The 20,376-nt window shown below is 41.4% G+C and overlaps 1 protein-coding gene across 1 annotated transcript in view; it reads left to right on the plus strand.

The window, feature by feature from the left end:
* The first annotated feature begins 1,127 nt into the window (after nt 1-1,127).
* Nucleotides 1,128-20,376, plus strand: part of ADARB2 (adenosine deaminase RNA specific B2 (inactive)) — a 303,231-nt gene continuing 283,982 nt past the window's right edge. The window contains exon 1 of the mRNA XM_040080687.2: nt 1,128-1,350. Within this exon, the coding sequence (XP_039936621.1) occupies nt 1,251-1,350 (100 nt within the window). The 5' untranslated portion in view covers nt 1,128-1,250. The remainder of the gene's footprint in view (nt 1,351-20,376) is intronic.

Raw genomic sequence — 20,376 nt, forward strand, 5'->3', positions numbered from 1 at the left:
GTGCTCCTTCAGCCAACTGCAAATGCAGTAGGCACTAATGATGACATTCGTTATTTAACATAATTTTTCTTGATATTTTTCCATTTTCCAGTCACCACCTATGTTTCCAGATATGTGTTTTTAAATGAGATTATACATAAGGACAATAGAGCATAGAAGCAGTAGGTCTCTCGGAACTTAAAGCGTATCTTATCTGCTGGGTACCCTGGCTTTTTGTAACGAACATGTAGTGCTTTGTAGTCAAGCTTTTCAGAGGATTGCTGTTGTAATCTTTCCTCTCTGTAAAAGCCCCTCTGCTCCCGACACTTTAATTGCACAGCTCCCTAAATGAAGCACTGCAGAGTGTTAATGTGTGAGTCTGAGCGACAACACGCTCTTTTCACAGAGCTTTTGCCCTTGATCGTGAATGTAACAGAGCACGTACCTTAAAAATAACTGGAGATTCAAGGGGAACCGCTACACTTATCCTCTTGCATAAGGTTTGTTGACACAGGGATCCTTCAACAGCAACTCATATTCTTTCACTGGGAATAATAAGCATCGCAATTAGTGAACTAGTTGATAACTGCGTGGCTGGGGAGGACAGCAGAGGCATTTCTCTGTATGTGGAAGAGAAGTGTTCAGCGTCCACATGGTCTAAAGCAGACAAGGAAAAAAAAAATAAAAGAAGAAAAAAAGAAAAGGCTTGAAATCCTCGCTCCTGCAGCCTCCCTTCCTGCGAGCTGCCCCTCCGGCTTCTCCAAGACAAGGCGGCAGGATGTTTTCATTCCCTACGGGGCCGTTCTCCCTCGCTTTCTCCCGGGAGCCGGGCACAGCCGGCAGCCCCGCGGGAGCGGAGTTTGGGGGCGAGGGCTGGCGGAGCTGATGTCAGCGCCGGGCGGCGGGAGCGATTGGGCTGCGGGAGACTTTGCAGCAGCAAATCCGCCCCCCTCGCTCCCCCCCCCCCCCCACCCCCGCACCATCGGCTTCAAAGCGGCCGGTGCCCAGCAACTCGCAGAGGTGCAAAAAGTGGGCGCGGGGCCGACAGAGCCGCGGCGGCGCCTCCGGGCATCGCCCCGGCCGGGCCCGGCACGTCGGGGCGGAGGCGCGGCCCTTGAGCGCCGGCAGCGCCGAGCGGAGCCCGGGCACAGCCCCGGCACAGCCCCGGCACACCCCGCCGGCCCGACCCACCGCCCTATAAAAGCCGCCTCCAGAGCGAGGAGAAAGTCCGCGGGAGGAGAACACGTTGGCGCGGCGCTGAGGTACCCGGCATGACATCCGTCCTGGGCAGCGGCAGGGCGTCGGGAGGGCCGAGCGGGCAGCTGAGATGCAAGTCCAAGAGAAGGAGGAGGAGGAGATCAAAGAGGAAAGGTAAGAGAGATGCAATTTTCTTCTTGTTTTCTTTTCCCACTTTGTCCGCCTGCCACCTGCACGGCATCGGATCGGCTGCTCGCCGCTCTATTGTCAGCGCCCGGCGCTCGCCGGCACCAGCCCTGCGCTGCCCCGACGGCCGGGCCGGGCCGGGCCGGGCGGCGCCTCGCCCGGGGCCAGCCGGGGACGGGAGCGGCCGCCGCTGTCCCCGGGGACGGGCACGGCTCGCTGCCCTCCCTGCGTTGTGCCGGGCCGAGGGTGAACCCACGGGGGTGCGGCTCGGCAGGCTCCGTCCGGGGCAGCGCGGTGCAGCGGGGCCGTCCCGGGGCTCCGGCCTGCCCCGGCCGGGCGCGCTGCCCTCCCCGGCCCGGTGCCCGCGGGCAGGAGGTGCCGCTGCCCGGGCGGAACGCGGCGCGGAGCCCCCGGGGCTGTCGCGCCCTCCAAACTACCGCTTCTCTCCTTCTCTAGACGAGGTCCACCAAGTTTTTCTGTTCTGGTGCTGCTCCCCGTCCGTGAGCGAGCCCTGCTTAGGAAGGCGCTAATTGCCGCAAGCAGGAAAAGTGAAGCTACAGGATGGCATTGCGAAGAGGGAATATGCCCTAGATAACAGCTCTTCGCAAGGCTGTCTTGCTTTCTTCTGTCGAGGGGATGACACACTGCCGCCTGATTTTTGATGTTTTGCCTGAAAAAGACGAAGTTAACTGGCTGTGAGCACTTTAAAGTAAAATAAACTGATACGAGGAGCAGTGCCAGAGGTGCCCAGCTGCAAGGCATTCAGCTGCAGAGATGGGAAGTCCGAGTGTTTATCCAAGCAGTAAATATAACCTAACATGTAATTATGGTCTTTATGTGGTACTCACACAAGTTTTAGTCAGCTAGCACTCAAGCTGATGCTCTGGATACACTGTTTCTCTTTCAGATTCTAGAAAACCTAATTTATAGATGCCATTAGCTAAGTGTCTCTTAATTATTGATTATGTTGAAGTCAGTAAGTGCGGTATTTGATAACTTTTTAGAAAGGTGTCAAGGCAGCTTTTGTATAGTAACTGGTGGAAACGGGCCAAATACTAAATGCAAGGCTGTGTCACTTGATTGTCAATATTTTTACTTTCATCTGTTAACTCTCTATATTCAAAGTCATAGTAACAAATAGTGATCTGCACACAAGTGGAAACAAGAAACATGCAGATATATCAGGACTTCGAGTAGGTGTGCAACCTCTACTTGTTACTCTGGGTTTTTATCAGGTTATTAACCCCCGGTGCGAAAGGCCGCCTTTTACTTGGCATTACAGAATACATTTTAAAACCCTCAGAAAGGAGCGCTTACATGCTCAGTTCCCTTTAAATTTCCCTGTAATCAAGTTGTGCTCTGCAGATTTCTTTATGCTGATTTGTTCTAGCAAAACTACTTTTCTATGGAATTGCAAACTTAGCCTAGCTTTAGCGACCTGTACTTCACCAAGAGAAAAGAGTAAGCCATTAATCTATGCAGTGGAGGGAAAGTACTTGGTTTAATTTTGCTTTTAAGAGCAGACAAAATTTAGGGTCTTCCAATAAGACTTTTCTGATGCATCCTTTTTTGCTTTGTTTTTCCAAAACAAGGTGGAAGTTGAATGTCTTAAAAAAACAAACATGAAAACTTGCTCAACGATAACTTGGTAGCTTGACAGCTATTTGCAGAATGCACAGCTGGAGGTGGATGGCATTCTAGAAAGTGCTTAACTGAACAATATCAATAAGAATGTGCACTTGAAGTGTTCATTTTTTTATTCTTCCAAATGTGCCATTTGGAACCACTTTTCAAATAATGTAGTTGTTTAGTAAACTAATTACAGACTTGTGTTCGTATGATTTTGTTTTTCCTTTCTTTGTAATCACAGTGTACCTTCATAAAAATATATTCCTATAAAATTATGCTGGCCAAAAAATTCCTGTAATTTAAGGCATGCCCTGTAGAAAACCTGTTGGATTTTACTATTATGCTATTTTATTTAGTGACCATTTTTTATTTTTTGTGGTATCTCATAAGGAGGTGTTGCTTAACAAGCAGACTATTCAGGAAACTAGCCAAGAAAATTATTATTAGGCTATTAAATTACTATTTTTAATGAGAATGATTGTGGGCTCCACTATTTTGCAGGTTTGAGCTGTTTAATAGATTGTGAGAAAGTCTTTGCAGAGAGTTAGACCAAAGACACTTGCTTTAAACTACTCTCCAGCACATATCTTGTTTATAGCAGGAGCTGCTTTGAAGTATGTAACTAGACACTTATGTTTATACATACATCCATACACAGGGATACCTATGAACATGAATAAGCAAAGAAATTCATTATAGTCTTAAATTTAAATTGAGTATTAGACAGCGTAAGGAACTGAATTTATCTGTCACATCCCCACTCGTGAAGGATATGGACTCAACAAACAGTTTATGCAACTTACTATATTTTATTACACGTTACAGATGAACTGTGCTTAAAACCAGATTGAGACATTGCCTAATAGAATATCTAGGAATGTACAACAGTAGAAACAATTATTATTCTCTATTTAATAGTATTGTTTATCCCCTCTGTTTTACTTTCCATCTTTTTGCTCTGGTTAGTGTGAATTATAAATTGGTGTGTGTGGGTATAGCACTTCACTCCATTTCTTTTATACCTGGATGCTCTGTTTTAGGAGTTTCCTGGGGGCAGAAAGCAACTTCAAGCAAGGAAAGCAAACAGCATTCTCTTAATAGCTAATTTTCCTTGTGCATTTGGCCTAAAAGAAAAATAAATAAAAAACACTTAGAGTAAGAGTCAGAAAGAGAATTTCCATGTATGCAAATCAAGCACTGAAAAGTGTAGGACACCGAAAATTATTCCAGTGTACAATATCATCGTCCAGTAATTCATTTGCATGCATCATATTTTCATGCTTATGAAATCCAGCAACCCTTTCAGTAAGAAGATGCTGCCTTAACAATAAATGTCTATGCAATGAATATCATATTGCAAACATAGATATACAGAGTGATTTTATTCAGTTTTGCACTCTATGCAGAATGTGTGTTAATAAGTTAAAATGTGGATATTTAGACCTATTTGTTAAATTAGTATAGGTATAAATATTTTCATTGTCATTTAGAACAGTATGATAACTCCCGGTGGGAAGTAAATATCTTAATTTTTCAAAGAGGTGATGAAAACTAAATATGGATGCTTGACAGATTATCTGCATACTAATTTCATGTGGCAGCAGTAATAGATATTTTATATTTCCCTCTCTGTTTGCTTCGTTTTGAGTTGTTGGGGTTTTTTTGGGTTTTTTGTTGTTTGTTTTTTTTTTAATGAGTGTGTATAAAATAACCAGAGGGGAGAAAAGTATATCTATTGATATAGAGAAATCCATTTAAAAATTTTAGGGGTTTATAAGCGGTCACTGTGTTTGTGGATTCCTGTGTTTTCTCAGGGCTCTGGAATATGGCAGAGTACTGGCAGAACTCAGCACAGCTTGTGCCCATTTAATAGCCTATGGTATAGATTTTGAAAAGAAGGCTTGTTTTCCCAGATAAGTCGTTACAAGTAGACCAAACAAAAGCAGAGTTGCCATTTACTGATAATACTAAAAAGGCCACACTTCAGCAGCCTCCAGCAACGGCTTAGGAATCAACATACAGAAAGTAAGTATGAAATAGGGGATTGGCTAGATAACCCTTCCGAGTTATTTTCCAGTGTAAGACAACAAATAAGCCATGTTATTTACAATGCCGTTTATGGGGCTACTGAGTGAAGTTAATTACTGGAAGCAGGAGGGCATCAGGTGTCCCTGATGTGGTAGAAAACCATGGCCAGAGTCGCTGCTGCTACAATGGGACGTGAAATAACAGTTGACAGAGTAAACTATATAAGGGCAGCAAGTGGGTGAGAGAGGCAAAATGATTGTGAAATGAAATTCCATGAAAAATTAATGAAATAGAAAGATTGTGCTGAAGATGAAGGGAGGAAACCAGCTTGGTTCTTCATCATCCTGCAATGCCAAAGTAATAAATGAGCGTGTTTCATCTTGGCGAGGTTCAGGGACACAACTCCTTCCCCACAAAAGGATTGTGTTGTGCTTCACGACTGGTTCCGCTTATCTCATGCCCTGACAGCTCGAGAGGAAGGGAATGGATTTGGTGATAAAATTAAATTGATTAAACCTTTATCCATCATCTAATTTGGTAGCTTTCTTTTTTCTTTTCTTTTTTACTATTACCTCCAATTTCTAGTGATCCGTGTAATGACAGCAATTTGAGATAGCATCAAGGACATTAGCTACGATGACTGAACTTAAATTTAGAATAAAAATATGGGATTCATGAGTCCATATCTAAATAGCAGATGATTAGGTTATAGCAGAGTTGTAACTTCCGTTGCAACAGCCTGTAATTGCGAGGACAATAGAATGGTGTATTTTACTTTCAAAGAGAACAGCATGTAATTGTGGGGACAATAGAATGGTGTATTTTACTTTCAAAGGGAACAAAACACTTCAACTTTATCTCGAAGTATTAATTATGTAAGTGGAAAAAGCACTAGTATGAATATTGACCATGTCTTACACGAGCAAAAACGCATATTGTAATTTTTACCTTTCTGGACACAGATATTGTCAGATGTTTTTCTTTCCTCAGTGGCAATACACAGGCATATAAAGCTAGTGGCAAAGAATCCTACTGTTGGAAATCACTTCATATTGCTTGAAATTTTGTAGCTTCTTGGTGACTTGCATAGGAAAATTCTCCTATAGGGTAAGAGCTTTGCTTACAAGTTCCAGTTTAGGTGGTATTAATGGAGTTTTTAATAATACTTAAAGGCAGCCCTTCCTGAAGTGATACCCTACAAATGGAAAATGCTGCACTGAAAATTAAAGGTCAGATAAAACTGCCTTGTGAAATACCAAAGTTACTAAAGGTCTGTGCAAACTGTATTCTTAGGTTGCTTTAATGTCTTAGAGGTTAGCAAGTCTCAAAAAGGCAAGCATGAGGATATCTGTCTGATCTCTGTTAATTGTACTACTTTTGAATTACTGCTGGCCAATACTGTATAGGTTTTGCGAGTAGTAATGAACCTGAATTGATCCCTATGTTTACAGCTAACTATCTCTCCAACCTTTCAGGCAGTTTACCGTTTTTTCCCTGTAAGTGATTAGTTATCCAGACAAAAAAGGTTGATATGCATCAGCAGTTAGATCATTCTCAAGGCATCTGTGATGAACTTGACATCTGCAGTGTAAAACAGCTTGTTTTGCCTGCAAATTATGTAAGTTCCAGTAGTAAAACGAAGCGCTTACCTTTCTGCTGTGGCTGACCTTTGTTCCCTGCTGTATGAATTTGAAACGAAGCAGCCAACCCGGAGGAGTTTTAACAGCACATTGTGGCATATAACATATTAAAAAGACTGCTTTGTTAACTGGTGGAAGCAACTTGTCAACCCATACTAATAGGCAACCCTCCCTGAATCATAAAATAGCCAAATTTAATGCTTTAACAGAAAGCATTAAATGGACAGTCTCGAATTTCTTGCTTCTTACAGCACATTTGAACTACGAGGATGTATTTTTGGAGCCTGAATTAAAAATACACACTCCGGACTAAGGACTGGACATTGCCATGTCTGGTTTAATGAAAATCTCTGCTAAGCAAAGCGTGATAACAAGGGCAGAGTGCGTGAAGAGCAGGACGGCTAATATTGAAGATATTACCGTGACATTAATGAATGAAAGGTGTATTTTCACTGAGTATATTCTGTTTTGTTCTGGCTGTTTTAGCTCCCAAATGTGTACTAGGATTCAGAGACATATGGCAAAAGGGATTACAGATGTGTCAAATTTTGGTAGAAGAAAACTGATAAGATTTATATTGTTTACTTTGGAGATAAACATAAGAAAGGATACAGTAAAATCATATTAAAGAACGATTATAAAGAAGGTAAACAGGCTACTCTAATTTATTTCTGATTTTTTAATTTACTGAGACAAGAGGCCTTTAGGGAAGGAAAATTTCAGCATGTTTAATAGAAGTGGAAGGACTTTTTCTGTTGAGACTGTACATAGCTGGCCTGGGAAATTTGTTCATTCAAGGTATGGAATAGCAAAACTTACTTGTAAGGAGTTTGAATTATTTGATTAGCTCAGCTGAGATTTGCGCTACTAAGTTTGATGCTCAATTCAGTGACTGTAGGCTTTGGCTTTGGGTAGGATACATTAAGAAGGATTTCATTTTTTTAATATGAGATATGAATCCTCTTTTTTCAGGAAATTATCTGACTCCTGCCTTGCTTGGATTAGGTGGAAAGGTGATTTGTAGGCAGTTTAATCGCTCCCGCTCCCTGGGAGGTTTTTTGCACTCTCTCGTTTCCCCAGCTGAGGCTGTGGCGTGGCAGCGGTTCAGGAGGTGACAGTGACTTTCTTCTCGGCTTCGCAGCGGTGGCGATGCGCGTCCCTCTGCCCTTTGCCTCCCAAAACCAGGAGCACCACTGGCAGGAAGGCAGGCACATTTCCCTGGAATATTCCTGACAGCCTTTTAAGTCGCCTTCCTCTCTGTTCCCACTCAACCCCCTTCATGGTATATGTAAAAACAGACTGAAATTGAGACTGATTCCTGGTCTCTTACTTTGATTTTGAAGTGAGGTGAGGATGGTTACAAAAGAAATTCATTCACCCCACCCACTTCTTATTCTCTTGGAAAAAAAGAAATAAAAGGGTGGAATAAAAGGGGATGGAAACATTTTACAAACACATGATGATTTGTTAAGCAGAAAAACCCCACAGGTACCGTCATGACTGCCAGTGCATCATCATCAGATGAATATTGTGTCATAGGGGATTATTACCCCTGCAAGCTAATCTGTGGTTTTGAAAGTGTTTCTGCTGGGTTCAGGTTTGGTCTCAATGCTAAACCAACTACTGTGTCTGATTTTGGAACTGTGCCACTTGTGACTGCTGTTTCTGAAACCTGCACTACATGCTGGTGGCATTTTTTTGTGCAAGTCTGGAATGAAGAACGAGAAATAAGTACATCTTAGCAAAATACTTTGTACTAAAGTGTGACTTTTTTTCCTCCATTTTTTGTTCTTTGCAAGAGAAATGGTGCTCAGAATTATTAGCAGAATCACCTTTCTCTAAATGCTAATGAAACGTCAGTGTGAAGAGTCAAAGCTGCTGGGAAGTGTGGGAAGAAATAAGTAGAATTTGACAGATATTTTGTCTCCATCTTCTTAGGGATTTACACACAACTGATTTTATGCACTTACCTGCTTCTTGCCACTTCTCAGAGACTGTGAAATGGCTACTTATTCCTTAAATAGTGGGATTTAACAAATGTAAAATGATGGCTTTCAAGCCAACTGTAATAATGTGTTAACCTTTGTATAAGGCCTAATTCTGCTGCCCCTACTCAGAGTAAAATTAAAATTGAAACTTCTCAGTATCAGAGTGGCAGAACTGTGTTTCTATGTACATTTATGTCTGTGCCTTAATATATAGGTACATATATACATTTTTGTGTGAAATATAGTTGTCCAGCTGTATGAAGTGAATGACTGTAATAAACTCCAGGTTATATTGCACAAAGGGTCTTAAAGCCTGTAGAGTTCAAATTATATGAAGAATTTTTATATTCCATTGAAGTATTTTGTTTAGTGATATAAAAATAAAATACTCCTTTATCATTTGTGTTTATTCACCTTCATCCATCCAGACTGTATGAGCTTGTAATTTTAAAAATATATGTATAAAAATTCTCATAGTTTTTGTGTGTGATCCTTCTCTGTGCAATAACAGTCATCTTACAGACAAATCACAAAGGCACAACAGCACAAGGATTATGACTTTTTTTTTTTTTTTTAGAGAGAACAATAAAGAAAGGAAAGACAATTCTTATAAGCCAGGCTTTTTAGTATATTTCTACATTCCATTTCTGAAGGTTTATTTTTTGAATAGCTAAGTAATTCAGCATGGTGAAGACAGGTGTGTATACAGGAACCCGTTATACTCATGTCAGGAAAACCCCAAACGTTTACCGAAAAGGTGAATTAGTTCTTAAGTTTCTTTGTGTGCTGATCTTTCTCCAGCTGAGTCCTACAGAAGGACTAATAGAGCAGAAGCCAACTTTGAGCTCATGCTCTACATTGCATCCATGCCAGCAGCCCTGCCTCAAAACACCAGACAAAATGCCCAGGGCTTCTTGAATAAAACTCACCTCAAATTAACTTCCATTAGCTGATTTCCAGGTTGTAATTTCCATTCTTCCTGACAATCATGAATTGCTATTTACATGTCCATATAAATGGTGATTTTGGGAAGCAGGCTGCCTTGGTCGGCAGTGCCTCATTGTTGAGCAGCACAGACAGTAATTAAATTGGAGCTCAGCTCTTGCTTCTTGTGGATTTAGGAGTTTAAAAGGAGCAGTACAAAAAGGGAATGTTCTTTAATACCACTGACTGCAGGTTTCTTCCACTTGCAAGTGCTTCAAAGATTATTGATTGACCTGTGTTTACCATTTATTTATGCTAAAGCATCTGATGCGTGTCTGTTGTAAAATCTGTTGCTTCTAAAATCAAGATTCTTGACTTGTTTGCAATTCACATTTATAATGATCAGTTTTTACAGTTGTGTAACAGAGAATTGCTTTAACTGGTGCTGTGCCTACAAAGAGGACTTTTTATGCCTACAAAGAGGACTTTTTATTCCTTCAGCTGGAATCCATTCGCACAAGACATTTGATGCTGTGGGTTTTTGGTGGCTTTTTGGGGTTTGTGGTTATTTGTTGTGTTGGTGTTTTTTTTAAATAAAACTGTTTCACTGTGCAAATCCTTGAAATTTCCTACACAAGAAGAGGGAATATGCAAGTGCTCAAGGATAATCGTGAAGCATTTCAATTCTGCCAGAACAAGTCAAAAACTAGTCTTTCTAGGTTAATTTCGTGACCTCTTACATTCTTTTAAAACAAGACTTTATCTCTGCATTCATGTTGTTCAAAAAAAAAAAAAAAAAAAGGTAATAACGGGCAGGACCACTTACCAGAAGATGGTTATTAGGTGTCAAAAAACCCCTGGGAATTTAAAAGTATATTCAGTTTTTGAGTAGTCAGAAATGAGACAGTCTCTTGCAGTTAGAAGTCTGATTTGTAGCGGAAGTAGTTTAACAGAACACTGCCTTATAGACTGGTTAACCCAGACACATTTTTAAGCAAGTGGCACATTCTGCTTAAATGTAGTAAGAAGCCATAGACAAAGATGTTTTGTCAGATTTTCCTGAAGGCTAACACTGACTTCCTTATTAAATTTGTGCTTTTATGATGTAAGGCACATTGGACTATTTTCCCCTGACAATGGTAAGATCATCCTTCTCTTCTGATAGTTCCAATTCATCCCAGACAGCAAGGATTCTTATTGCCCAGAGTGAATAAAAATGCATCGGTGTAATCATGCTAGGTGCATGCTCTTATGGAAAGTTATTAACTCTCACGGGCAGACAGGCCATATTCACCCAGTTTCCGAGAGGGAAATCGAGTCACACCAGTTAATCTGTTGCAGAATTAATGAGCAAGAGGTAGGACTGCAGGACTCTATCGCTCCGCTTCGAAGCGTCCAAGGAACCTGTCTCCGGCTTGTCCCGGTCCTTGCCGCGGCTGTGTCGCGCTGCGGGCGGATCCCGTGCTCGGGTTTGCGGCTGTGTCGCTGCCTGTGGCCCGGCAGTGCCCCGCTGGTTCCAGGGGGAGCCTGCGGCAGGCTGCGCGGCGGCCCCGGGGCTGGCCGGAGCCGGACATCCCTGCCCGCCAGGCGGCCTGAGCTGAGCGCCCAGAGCGCTTCTGCCTGCCGGCCTTGGAAAGGAGAGCGCTTCGTGTTTACTCCGCTATTTTGGGTGTAAACAGAGCATGGGATCTGCTGCTTCTGTGCCGTTAAATCACATTTGCTCTTCAGCTTCTGGAGGGCTTTCGATTTCTCCCAGAATGGCTTGTTATGGGTGCTGAGGGTGAGGTTTCTGTGTAGCAAAGTTTACGTTTAAAACGCAACTCCTTCTTCAGTATTAAGCAGCACGTTGCGGACAAGTCCACAGAATACCCACAATATCTCCGATTTTGTAATATACATTACTTCCTTCAGACGCTGCAAGAATTTACTTATGGAATTCAATGAAGCTGTTACAGAATTTTTTTTTTAATTAGATTTATCCTTTTAGATTTAATTTCACAAGGATTAAATGCTAAGTTCTAAATTTCATCACTTTCATTTCCATTAAAAATCATAGTAACAGGCCCTGCATTTGTACCTTGCCTGTAGTTCATTTAGTTTATGCACAAGCTCTTCAGAAGACCAAAAGGCTATTCCACTTTAGCTAATACCACTCTAAATTCACTCTAGTCTTTAACAATAATTCTTTGACTAAAGTGTGGCAGATACATCTTAAAAAAAGAACCAAGCACTCATTTCTGAGTCCAGAAAAGTAATTTATAAAGTTTTTTTAAAAAAAAGAAAAAAATCTATTCCTCATGCATTGTTATCTTAATTTTTCCTCAAAATAATTGTATCTGAAATTCACTGAAACCAAGCACCAACAAATTACACTGGTTTGAGTGTTGCAGGGTATTGTTTTAACAGGAGAATGAATTAAACACTACAGAAGCCATGTCAATAATAACAATTTTTCTAAAAAATCACTCCTAAAATAAAAGCATATGTAACCCTGAAAATCCACATATTTGCACTTTTTCAGTTTATTTCTTATTTACCAAAACACCCATCTCTTTCCTCCCCTTCTTTTTACTATCCTGCTTCCCTTGTTTATATCCTCACCTACTGAAGCAGCTGCTATTCATACAAATTATGAAAAGGAAAGTATATATGAGATTGGTGCCTGGAGAGGACCAATAAATCATCAAAGGTCTTTGGGGTAACATATGGCCTTGGTTCAGCAAAATCACTTCTTCAGACATTCCATTGCTACTCAGAAAAGCAGTAAATAATAAGTAACAAGATCTGCGTACAAATATGCTGGTGCTTAAGTTTTTTCATGGAATCAGAAACTGGATAGAAGTTATTATTATTTTCCTAAAGATTTTCTACAGACAAAAAAATTCCTAATGCACCTTCTTACAGCATATATTTCTTAGGGCTTTTTCTGTTTTAGCATATCTAAACTTACCTTGCTACCAGTTCCTGAGCTGAGTAGATATTTCTCTGATGCTGGCACATAAACTTGGTTCCTGTGCTGTTTTGGCAGAAAAGGGAGACAGCAAAAAGTCAAGATAGGAGGCTGAGACTATTCTTTTAATGGCCTTTATAGCTAAAGCAGTGTGTGTATCCTAGAAGAGTGGCTTGTTAATCCTGAGTAATTTTACAAATCTTGTTAATCTTGGTTTCCAGTACCTTTCCCGGTTTTGGCTTGCCCCATACCATTCTGTTGCAGCTGCTGGTGTCAGGCACACACCTGCCTGCAGGTGCAGGCACAGCCCTTGTGCAGGCAGTCAGCTGACTTTCCATCAGACATTTCCCTGTGTCCCAACAGGTGTCAGTGAGTTTGCACGTTGGAGAAGAGATGGTGACTCACAGAAACCCACGTGGCAAAGAGAGACTTCTCAGTCCTGGTCAGCTCAGGCTGTGCAGGGAGGTGCAGTAGAGGTGGGCAGGCACACTAAAGGCACCAGGGGATGTGATGCTCTCAGCGCAGCTCGGGCCAAAAGCATGGCTTAAGGGTAGCACAAAAACATCTCCCTGACCAAACGCGGGAAACTGTTTCCATCAGCCCTTTCTAGCAGACAGCTTGTCTTTGCTGAATGTTGACAACATATTATATAAATTTCTCTGCAACAGCTTGTTTCAGAAACTTTCCCCAGTAATATAGATTAAGATAGAATTTGTTTTGACTGCTGTAATGCATATTCATTAGATAAAAGCCCAGACAATTACTATGATAGTTTCACTAACAGGTGGAGCATGTTTTAGGATTTGTTGGGCGTGGGATTTGCTGGAATAATCTCAGACAAAATTGGTGGATTATTTTGGTGATGAAAATAATTTTGTATGAAAAGTGAGAACGTAAGTAGATTTGAAGGTGATTTCGTTATGTGTTTACATTAGTTTGCTCTTACAATTTTAAATCTAGAATAAGTTCATACTTTGAAGAAATGCGGGTCTCTCAGGGCAAGCAGTAAACCACACAAATAAATAGTGCATTCATGTTCCAAAACTAGAAAATAACTAGAATTTATTCTTTTTCTATCTTCACTTGTATCATATCCACTTTCATCCATTAAAGTTATAGGTTAACTTCAGTTGAGTAGGTAATATTACAGTAAATAAGCCTGCATCAACGTTATTGAAAAGTTGCAAACGAAAGTACAATTCCCTTTTTTGTTTCCACCAGAATAAAGAGAAAAATTGAGAGCAGAATCAAGATGAAGATTTTCGGTGCCTAATCCTACCCTGTTACATGGGAGTCTGGTTTTTTGAAGAGCACCAGGCCCTACAGCTTGTGGAACCTACCTCCCATGGGACATTCTCCTGTGGACAGTGACACTGTCTTCAGCACAGATTGATCTTGGCGATAATTTTTATAGGGATTAGGGTCATGATAACTTGTACTATCAGGAGTGGATCACTGCCAGTTTAGTTTCATAAAGTAAACAAGGAAGTTAAAACTGCACACTCAGGAAAGCACCTTAGTTCACTCCTACAGGACAGCATCACAATTTAAAGGAGATTTAAAAATACACTTGCCTAGCACAGAAGTTAGCAGTCTAGACTCCCCATCTGTTGAATGCCTTGTAAGTATCAGTAGCACTTCAGTATCTGACTTAAGCAGAAATCATCATGTAAAAATTCTAATAATTTCTCTATGCTGTTTTGTTATGAATTGAACTTCAAAGCTGTGAATGCATATGTTTATATTCCATTTCTATTTATATACTTAAGCACAGACTCTCTAGTACTATGCATATTAATGTGCCAATATGTGCTCCAGCAATGCCTGTAGTGTGCATTCATATTTATGTGAAGGGCTGGACTCAATGCAAGTTTTGTCCTAGGCTTCCTAAGATACAGCCTGGTATTTTTTTTAAAATAAGCATTGGAACAATTTTCCAGGAATTCATTTAGTTCGTGACATTGTCTTTTTGTTGTTGTAGTTGGATTTTAATTCTTAAACACAAGTTTTTTATAAGCCGCATCATTTTCAGCTGCTTGTGTACAGATTGTGTTGACAGAGCTTCTTCCATACTCCCTTGCCATCCTCCTTTGTCTTCCTACTTTTCAGTGTGTTTTAATCATGCTCTCTAATCCCCCATACCATTATAACTGATTAATTAGCAAACCTTCACTTTCAGGCTCCGGATTTTTCTCTTAGGCTCAGACCATTTATAATCTCAGCTGAAAAGACAAGATTGAACATCTGCCTTGTATTTAATCACTTTGTATCTTGTACCCATCATGATTATTGTTTGTTTTTTATTATAACTGGGCGGTTTAAGGGCAAAATGTTACATTCTGCATTATCTGGGCTCTTAGCCTGAAAATAAATCCATGCAGATTGGCTGTGGGGAAATACAGAAATCAAGGACTCCACAACTTTGTGGGTTTTTGTAGAATTTTGGAGAGTTGTCCATTTTTTTTTTCAAGAATCAGCTTAAAGAAACTGTGGGTGGAAAAGATGATAGATGAATTGTTTCTTTTACAGGGCTTTCATCAGTTTGTATTTTCAAAATTTTCTTTGCCAGGATGTGGGATAGAAATATACACATTTGTGTACTTACAATAAGTAAACAAATTCAACATTTTCATCCAGTTGTCAGATGCCAAGATTTGTGCTTTTCAGAAAATCCCATTAAGGGACCTGCAGCTGTACCAGCTGCTGGTGGCAGTGAAAGGACCATCCTCCTTCAGAAGCTCAGGCCCGAGCTTCCCTCAACTCCTTGTCGAGATTTCCATGTGAAGCTGTTCACTCATGACTTCTGCAGGGAGCAATTTTCCCTGCTGCGCTTGCTTGCCTGTTTTTAAATATAGTTGGGGTTAAGATTTTGAGGGATTGAAGGGAGATCAAGTCCCTATTTGTCATTACCTATTTCCAGCTGGAAACCTTGGGATGGCAAGCTTTCTCTTCCCCTTCACCGACTCACAGCATGAAGAGAGTGGAAATTTTCCCAACACATTGTACGTTTGTCAGCACAGGTAGAAGAGTGGTGAAAAAATAATTTCTTAGCTCATCCCTCCTACTGTCCTAGCCACAATCTCAAACACCAGGTAGCATCACACAGAGGTGTTTTTGGGTTTTTTTTTTCTCCAAAGGGAACTATCTGTCTCCAAGTGTCAAATAATTTATGCAGAATTGGTTTGCTTCTCAACTTTCTGCTGGAGCTGATACCCATGTGTCATGTCCATCTAAAGGACCCATGTTGTCTTTGGCTTGAACTGGGCCCTGGAGTGTATTGAGGCTCTCCCATAGATAATTTCTTGTATTAATTAGATGGTGCCACCCAGCTGCTGATGTCTCTTGTAAATTCACTTTTCTGTTATTCATCCTATCTAAGCCTTCCAAAATCTGCAGCATCTCCAAACACTTGGCAATAGCATTAGTGCAGGTTTGGGAATGATAATATAGTTATAATATTATAATTATATCTATGTGATATAATAAAGATATAAATATTTTCATTCTGGAATTATAGGAGGAAAGAAAACAGCTCATGTCAGTTACTTTCTGAACTGTTTTTTTAATTTCTTTCAGAACTCTCTATGATCTTTGTAGGTATTAGATTAAAAAGTAATTTCAAACATGAATAAGAAATAACATGTGCAGAAAGCTGTATTTCAGCTAGAATTAGCAATTTGGAGCACCTTTCTGGGGCTGTGGCTCCAGTCTGCCAGTTTCCCATGGAGCACAGAGCATGTGTGGCTGAGACCAACCTTGCATTTTGAAATAGTCTCAAGCACTCATTTCTTTCCCCATGAAGAACTATTATATGTTCCAGGAGGTCTTTCAGGAGAAATTGCATGTTCCTCTTCTGATGTTTTTAGAGATGTCTCTTGCACATGCTTTCTCATGTACAGCTTTGCACTGCCCAGATGCATTGCTCTCTTCTCACACAGGTGGAATCTGGCTGTTGCCCTTAGCTGGTGTCTTTGGACAGTAATGTATCAGCAAAGAGCAGATGGTTCTAATGTGACTTGGTGAGGCTGAATTTTGGGTCAAGTGTTTCTCCAGAAGATGGCTCAAGAGTTGATAGGACTTAGGCGAGATGCAAGACCTCACCTACAACAACCTGTCCTCTGGCAGGAGAGCTGATGTGATACTTGCACCTGAGACCCACACCCGTGTCACCTTCTGCACATGCTTTCCATGGCCAGAAAACTGTTTTATGAAGAACTCTATGAAATATGTGTGTTTGTGTCCAGGTGCAAGTCAGGGCCTTCAGTTTGGTGTGTACCAGAGACCAGTTAAAGGGCTGGGATCAGGATGGTCTGTGCAGCAGCCAGTTCTGCTGGATGTGCTCACAAAGACCTGTGAGAGCTGCAATTACAGGAGGTCACACAGCCATGGTTCTTCTGTGTCTCTTGGTGGAATGGTAAGCGTGTGTTGGGCTGTTGGTCCCCCCAGCCCTGTGTCTTACCTGATGATATTCTGGGCTTTGGGGACAGGTTCCCACCCTTGCAAAATGGATTTCCTCTAAATGAAGCTCTGTTCTGAAACTGGCAATGCTGAAAGTTAAAATTAGCTTCTCCTTTATTACTAGGACATATTTTTAGGCCCTAATTCATGTCTCATGTGAATGCAGTCCTCCCACTCCCACATTGGGAGTACTGAACTGGAGTCTGAGGGCTGTGCGTTACATTTTCCAGAAATAGGTGCAACCCAAGATTTTGAATATTTACATTCTCTGCCTTTTAAAAAATGCACCTATTGGTTTTAGGTGTATATATGGGTTTAAAATAGTAAAAAACTAAAGTAGAAGCTGCTATACTTCGTTTTTTTGTCATTCCGTCCTATTTTTATTTTTTGTAACATGAAGTGGAACTTACCTTAGTTTGCATCTAGATGCTGCAAAACGCAAAAAAAACCCCACATAATATAAGCTCAATACCTACGAAAATATTTTGGATGTCTCCTATACTCTGCCATCTCCTGTGGAGCTCCAGAGCCTCCAAGCCCAGCTGCTGGTGTGAGCCCTGGTCCAGCAGCACACCGACATTGCCTTCCTGTCAGAGCACCTGCAGCTGCTCTTCACAGAGGTCAGCTCTGCCGCAGATGTTCTCCTGGGAGCCCTGATGTGTAGCCAGGGCAGGGCCTGGCCTTCAGAGGAGGTTCCAGCTGGTGCTGTCAGGCGGCAGTGAGAGGATTCTGGAGAAATTTGACCTGGCCACAGCCAGGGTGGCAGAGATGGCCGAGCAACTTGGCAAGCCATGGGAAGGAACTGCAGCTGCCTGTGATGCTGGAGCCCCTGCCCTGTGACGTCCCCCTGCTCTGTAAACCCAAAGCTCCTGTCCTGTTCTGTGACTCCTTGTCAGCATCCCTGGGGACACGGGCAGGGATAGCTGGGTCAGTGCCAGTGGCTGTGAGCAAGGAGTTCAGAGGAACCCTGCTCATTTAAAACCTGCCAATGCCACCTACGAAACTGTCCAGAGGGGTGATGAACTCCAGTGAGGAATGGGGTTAATTTACTGTGGAAACACAGCCCCTGTTCCCATTAGGGCTGGTTCAAGGGGAGGGGACAGTCTTCACCTGCCTACTGGTGCTCTGCTTTGCCTTCTCCAGTGTAGTGTGTTTTGTGTCTGCTTCCAGGTATTGATGACCTGTCCTGGGTGTTTGTGGGGCTCATGCTGTGCTGGCAGACAGAGGGTGACCTTGCAGCTGTGCCAGGAGGTGTCCTTAGGTGTGCATGCCTCCCACCACAGAGTTGGCTGAGCCCAGGTATGGCAAGGATGGGCCCTCAAGGCCACATCATGGCAGCCACAGGCTCCTGATGGAGAGTGTTCTGATCTTGGACATTGTGACCATGTGTTCTGACCAGGGACATCCATTCCGAGGAGCAGAGAAATAGGATTTTAGCAGCCCCTCATGAGGGATGTCTCAGCATCTCCACACTGGGAGGGCAACCAAGTCAAGAAGATTCTGATTACTGCCAGTCCGCAAATTATAAAATGTGTGAAATATCTATGTATTGCCACCAAACTGGGATGGAATTATACATCACATAAAACCTAAAGTCATTATTTTCTTTAAAGAAATAATAAAGTCTCTTATTCTACTTGCATACTCTGCAGATTAATACAATAAATCTAATAGCCAGTGTCTTGAAAAAAAAAAGAAAAAAAGTACATAGAGCTTGGAAAAGTTCTCTTTCATACTATTACATAAATAAGGCAGAAATAAATGAGACATTTAGAAAATGCAAATCAAAACTCATCTTTGTTTTTTGTCTATTATTATGGGAGCTTGCAATAGGTAGGATTAGAAAATGATCACTGAGAAATATTGTTGGCGTACTGGATATTTCCAGTCGCTGAGGACTCAGTTTAAAATAAAACCATCAGCTATATCAATATATGAATGGAGAGGAATCAGATATTTCTGCTACTGCATAAAATTAATAATGTAAGTCATTAGCATTAGTGCAACTTGCTTCTCTTTCTAATTTACAGGCACATATCTAGATTAACCGTAAAATATTCCTGAGTTTAGGACACACTGTCCTCCATTGAATGCTTAGCCTGGAAAGGTTATTAACATTGAATGGGGACTGTTCTCTCAGGAGAGCTGCAGATAAAATGACCAGGGAAAGAAATAGCACAACTTCTCAAATTAGCATAATTAGTAATTATCTCTTAATAGCCCCACTTGGCTTTGGAGACTTGGCACTTGAAATTCCGCTTAAAGTTCAGTGAGGAAAAACAAATTTCACGCTGAAATGTCTCAATAACACAGCTGAGCTGCTGAGGTAATCGTCTGGTTTAGGTAAAGGAAAGGAGATGAACATATGGATAGGAAAGATCTTTGCTGTAAGCACTGTGTTTGTGTTTGCATATGCAAAGCACTCCAGGCTTAATGGTACAATTGCCACTTTCTCTGGGGGTGAGGGGAGGGCAGGAGGATGAGTGGGACTTTTCTCTCTTCTTTAGTGGAGAGAAACAGATGAAGATAATAAACTAAAATGAGCAAATCCCATTCATTTTACACTAGAATAGTGTAATTTCTTTTGCAATTCTAACTGAAATAAAAAACCCAGAGACAGACAAGCCCTGCAGTGGATTGAAAAGCAGCCTTTATCGTAGCCAGTGGCAGAACTAAAACCTTTCAAATGGGGACAGTTTTCCAACATTTAACTCAAGGTAAAATTGGATGAATAAGCACAGGCAGGCTGGTAACCCTAATTTTTTTTTTTTTTCTTTCTGTGGCAGTGAAACAGATGGCTCTCTTAAGATGCTTTTGGCTGGGAAAGAACAAAAGCAGAAGAGAAGTATTTACCATTTTTCACACACCTAAAGCCCAGTCCTCTTTATCCTCAGGCAGAAAGCAATTTATCCCTCCATCCTGATGGAAACAAGCCTTTGTTATTAAGTAGGCACATTTTGATTTACATGTTGCACAGCTGGTTGGAAGCTTTCCACTGGGAAACGCATACACAATTGATAAGCCTTCCTCAACTAGTTTGAAATAGAAAAAGAACTTGTTTCACTCTGCCCTCTTTGGCAATTCATGTTGGGTGCCCACACTTCAGCAGTGGATTTATTGCAGTGATGGTTTGAGGAGCTTTGGTTTTAGTGTAAGTTTATGTTTTGGTCTGGTTTTTTTGAGGGGGTGAGGGCTGAGGGGTCTTGGGGGTGGGGTGTTGTTTTTTCTTAATTTTTTTTTTGGAGGGTGGGGTGGGTGTGGGGGTGTGTGTGTGTGTATATATATATAAAATATGTATGTATGTATGTATGTATGTATACATATCTTTATATGGACATATAAAAGCATGTACATTTTGAAGTGCCAGATTGCCAGATCCCAAAGGTGCAGGGTGTCA

This window comes from Hirundo rustica, chromosome 1 (genome assembly GCF_015227805.2).
Source record: "Hirundo rustica isolate bHirRus1 chromosome 1, bHirRus1.pri.v3, whole genome shotgun sequence".
In the NCBI taxonomy this organism is placed as follows: Eukaryota; Metazoa; Chordata; class Aves; order Passeriformes; family Hirundinidae; genus Hirundo; species Hirundo rustica.